Genomic DNA, 4,725 nt, shown 5'->3' on the forward strand with positions numbered 1-4,725 from the left:
CACACTAAAAGCCCCTTCTCGTTCCACTGAGGGCTCTTTGTTTCTGTGGAAACAGACGTGTTCACTGCGACTTCTCCTCCGCTTTCGGACACCCTGGGCGCTGAAGGAGCCCCCACGCCAGCTAGTGGCTACTCGTCTGTGCCGAGAGGGTTAAACAAAGAGACCTGTAAACACACCCAGATCACTCGACAGACTCTCCACAGGATAGCACTGGATGGGAGACCCAAGGTGATTCAGTTGCCCATCCAGACAAAGAGCCTGTATCTCACCTGTCAGCTTAGTATCTGAGACATGCCCTTGTAGATCAGAGTACCCCCTGCCTGGACCAGGGGTGTGTGTGTGTGTGTGTGTGTGTGTGTGTGTGTGTGTGTGTGTGTGTGTGTGTGTGTGTGTGTGTGTGAGAACACCATCCTTCACAGCAGGGGGTATTGTCTTCTCACCTCCGCCCTCCTCCCCCTCCAGGCCCCACCTTCTTTGGGGTGAGTCTGCATGCTCCTGCCATCTGTCTAATAAGCCGGGAACATGTGATAAACAGGGAGGGCCATCAGGAGCCTATGTCAACCGGCTGCCATTTCCTCTCGTCCTGTAAACCCGAAGATGATCAGATCCCGACCCGGCCAGCTATCGCTTAAGGCTGGGGGGGACGACGACACGCATCGTCAATGCCTAGATTTGACCAATCACATTACTTTTTCTCTCCCCTCCCGTTGCCTGCTAGCTAAACTCTCCCTCTCGCTCTTAACAGTAGGAACTGCTGCAACAAGACTTTCAGACCTGGGTGTTAAATTCAAAGAAATGGGAATGCCGTCTAGGTCCTTTTCTAGGTCCTTTTCTCTTTCCTTAACTCCTTTCCTTATTAACTCATTCAAACCCATTAGTGAGTTTCAAATATTTCCAATGGTCCCCACAGCGTAAGTAATTTTTCCGATACAGTAGATAGCTAGCTTAGTTAGCTGCCGGGCTAAATGACCTAGAATTATACTCGTAGCAACGCTACTACCATGCTAATGTTACTTGCTAGCCTTCTGAAGCCATACTAAAGCGTTTGTCGTGTACTTTTTGTCTATCGGAAATGTTCAATATTCGCTGTAGTGCCCACTTTCGAAAACTCACATATGTGACGCTACTCCTCAAGACACCATCTGTGGTCATGACTGAGAGAAAAGCTAACAAACAGGAGGTGGTCTGAGGTGTGTGTGTTCAAACTCCCTCAGTCTGCTGAATCACAGGCTGGCCTCTCCTGTTTGTAAAGAGTCTACCAGAGCAGAGCACAGCTTCCTTCTCCTCCCCCTGCTCTGGTCTGGATTCAATCACACTCCAGTCTGGGTCTTTCCAGGCCAGACAGAGATTTCCCAAGCTGAGGTCAAACAGGAATGCGCAAACAAGTGTAGAGCAAACCAGCAACTGTATGAATGAATATTTGAACGTATTCAGTCCACGCAATCATTTAAATGATCCCAAGTGAATTAGTTTCCTTGTACAATACAAAGGAAAATAGTCACGCTACATCCAGTATAGGAATGAGATCATCCAATGATTTCTTTTATTCCACTTTTTCACAGTGGAGGCTTGTTGAGGGTGTGCTTGGGGAGTGTGGAGGTGATGTGACAGCTCAGTCACAGTCCCAGTCAGAGTGAATCAGACTCTTACACCCAGTTTCATCACAAGAGAGAGCTGCAATGGGAGCCGACCCTCCCTGCCAGCTCCTCTCCAGTGGAGGGCTCTTTGTTTGAGAAACCGCCGCAACAATCACATCGGTGTCACATTGGCCCCCTATGAATCACCCTTTGTCCCTGCTGGCGATTTAAGTGATGTAGAGAAGTGCTCTTATGTAGTGCATGAGTGTAGCCTTCACCTTTTAAAACTAACCCTGAGTCCCTGATCTTCCTCCCCCTTGCTGGTTAAGGGCAGGGTGGCTGTAGGGAGACAAGACAGGACTGTTTGGTTCTCATGATCAGATTCTCTCTCAACAAAGGCTTGATTAACAAGCTCCCTCTCTGAAACCGCAGTGACATGATGATGATGTCACTAACCTGAGACGGCCCCCTGAACCTCCGGGGTAACGAGGTCATCTGGGAGGAAAGATGGAGGAAGAGGGAGGAGGGGGTGGTTTCAAGAGTCTTTGTTTCACATTTCATCTGTGCTTTTCTCTCTCTCCCTCTCCCTCTCTCTTTCCTCCCCTCTCTCTCTCCCTCTCTCTTTCCTCCCCTCTCTCTCCCTCTCCCTCTCTCTTTCCTCCCCTCTGTCTCTCTCACTCCCTCTCTCTTTCCTCCCCTCTCTCTCTCTCACTCCCTCTCTCCCCCCTCCCTGTTTCCTCCTTGCATGTGGCAATCATTCCTTTTGTTACACATCGGTGGCATCCTTCAGTAGAGCTTCCTGGCTCCTGACCAGCAGCCTGTGTCCCAGAGAGCTCTGCCCAGCTGACCGAGCCTTGGAGGCCCGTGACGCTGCCGCCTGGCTGGGGTCGAAGGCTCTCTGACCGCCCCTGCCCCTCCACACAGACGAGTCTCTCACAGGGCTCAGGTACAGAGAAACGGGCTCTTGTCACTGCAAGTTAGTCAGACCAGCACGACAGGTAAACCTGAGTGATGACTGGAAACGACGGACATTCCTCAATTTGAAGACAGTGCCGTGTCTAGACAGGGTGACAGAGATGTTATCTCCTCACAAGGGGACAGAGAAGGCAGAGCCTCACTGGTAATAGCAAAACGTTATCCCAAGCGGAAAAAGTTGTTTAAGTCTAATTTAAATGTTTGAAATGAGAGCTTGTTACATTTTCATTACATTTATATATTTTTTACACAATTGTAAGTGTACTTAAACTGTACACATTTTGTATATTCACATACTTATTGAGAACTTTTAATGTAGAAGCTTCATCATTTCTGCATGATGAACGCACAGTATAATAGTTTAGCGAGGGAACTAGATTAGATTAGGTGCACATTTTTCTCACAATAGCTCCAAAGACGTTCCTTTCATCATGTTATGATACGCTGTGTATTTGCTTGGATATGCTTTCCTGTTATCCTGTCATATTTAAAGCAGCAGGATGAAGGGACAAGAGATTTGGTTGGAATCCCAACAAGAGTCACCCTTTCCCTGACACATTACAGAAAGAGGGTCCTGTTGAAAGAGGTCACTTTCCACACTCACATGCACCTGAAAACCCCAGCAGCTCATGGTTTATTCATGGGCAGAAACAGTGAATGAAAGGGATTCTGCTTTGAGGGCTGGGGAACCGTTCCCTGCAGTAGTTCTCTTGAGTTAGGGAGAGAGAAAAAGCACACAATGCTAATTTTATATAAGACAGAAAAGGACTGATCTCCATGGTGATGCTGATGACTCTTCTCCAGTCGGCGTGGTGACAAAGTCTTTTGACAGGCGTTTCCTTATTAATGCTCGCCCCCTTCTAGGAAGAACAGCTCTCCTTCACACATGTGGTGTTTGCCCCAGTTTTGTTGGCACATGTATGCATGTGTAAGTATGCGTGCGTGCAGACATGTTTGTGCACACTGCGTGTGTGTGTGTGCGTGCTCAATTTGAAAGTGAGTGTGTGACATGAATACGTCAGTGGAGAAGTGACGTATGTGTGTGCGGTGGTGGCTAGCTTTGAAGGGGTGAGGTATGAGTTACAGAGGAGGGTGGGGGGAGGGGGAGGGGATGGGGAGAGAGGGACAGGGGATGGGAGGGGGAGGTGGGAGAGGGGATGGGAGGGGGAGGTGGGAGAGGGGATGGGAGGGGGAGGAAGGGAGAGGGGATGGGAGGGGTAGGGAAGGTGGGAGAGGGGATGGGAGGGGGAGGGGAAGGTGGGAGAGGGGATGGGAGGGGGAGGGAAGGTGGGAGACGGGATGGGAGGGGGAGGGGAAGGTGGGAGAGAGAATGGGAGGGGGAGGGTGGGATGGGAGGGGGAGGGAAGGTGGGAGAGTGGACGGAGGCAGAACAGACGCCAGCAAAAGGGTGATAATTGGCAAACCAGGGCCTCCATTCTCTCACCAGCTCTGTTCCTAGCACCTCTCAAACATCACCACCCCACAGCTATCACTAGCCAAATTAAAACACTGTTAGCAATGTCATCCATCCTCTTTGAGAAGGCAGAACAGACACTCCAGGCTCGACGGTGAAGAGATCACAGGCATTACAGTGAACAATATTACAGGATAGCTGTTGAAGCCGTGTAAAGAGCCACACCAGAGGTGTGGAATGTGCTGAGACAGGGTGTTGCCGCGTCAGGTACATACCTCCTCTGGTAGGGTAACGACCAACCCATTCTCCGCCTGTCCCACCAGCACCTGCAAGAAGTACTCGCTGCAGGCGGCCAGGACAGCCCTGTGCCCACGGAATTCCTTGCCCTCCGCCAGGACGGTCACATCGCACAGGATATCCTGTTTCCGCTGGTCATTCAGGCACAGGAGGATATTGGTACAATGAACCGTCGACTCATACACATACATGGAGGCTCCAGGATTCTCATCCACGGACATTCCGCCCACACCCTGGAAATAGAAGCACAACAGAGGGGGGTCAGTTTACAGTGCAGCCCAGCCAGCCAGCACATACCTCTGGGCTGACATCAGCTCACTGCCAGCCCCAGCACAGCCCCATGATTCAACACATAAACCATGACCACCTCCTCCTAGATCCACGGTCTCTCTTCCCCAACATGCGCACGCACATGTGGTCCGACGCTCGTCTGTTAAACCTTACCCCGTTCGAACTCACAGG

The 4,725-nt window shown here is 50.6% G+C and overlaps 1 protein-coding gene across 1 annotated transcript in view; it reads right to left on the minus strand.

Moving 5' to 3' along the window:
• The window catches only part of bach2b (BTB and CNC homology 1, basic leucine zipper transcription factor 2b), a 20,905-nt gene extending 16,421 nt beyond the window's left edge, over window positions 1–4,484 (minus strand). Inside the window, 1 exon segment of the mRNA XM_067242431.1 lies at window positions 4,242–4,484. Within this exon segment, the coding sequence (XP_067098532.1) occupies window positions 4,242–4,484 (243 nt within the window).
• Window positions 4,485–4,725: the final 241 nt, after the last annotated feature.

Source organism: Osmerus mordax, chromosome 8, assembly GCF_038355195.1.
Source record: "Osmerus mordax isolate fOsmMor3 chromosome 8, fOsmMor3.pri, whole genome shotgun sequence".
Classification (NCBI taxonomy): Eukaryota; Metazoa; Chordata; class Actinopteri; order Osmeriformes; family Osmeridae; genus Osmerus; species Osmerus mordax.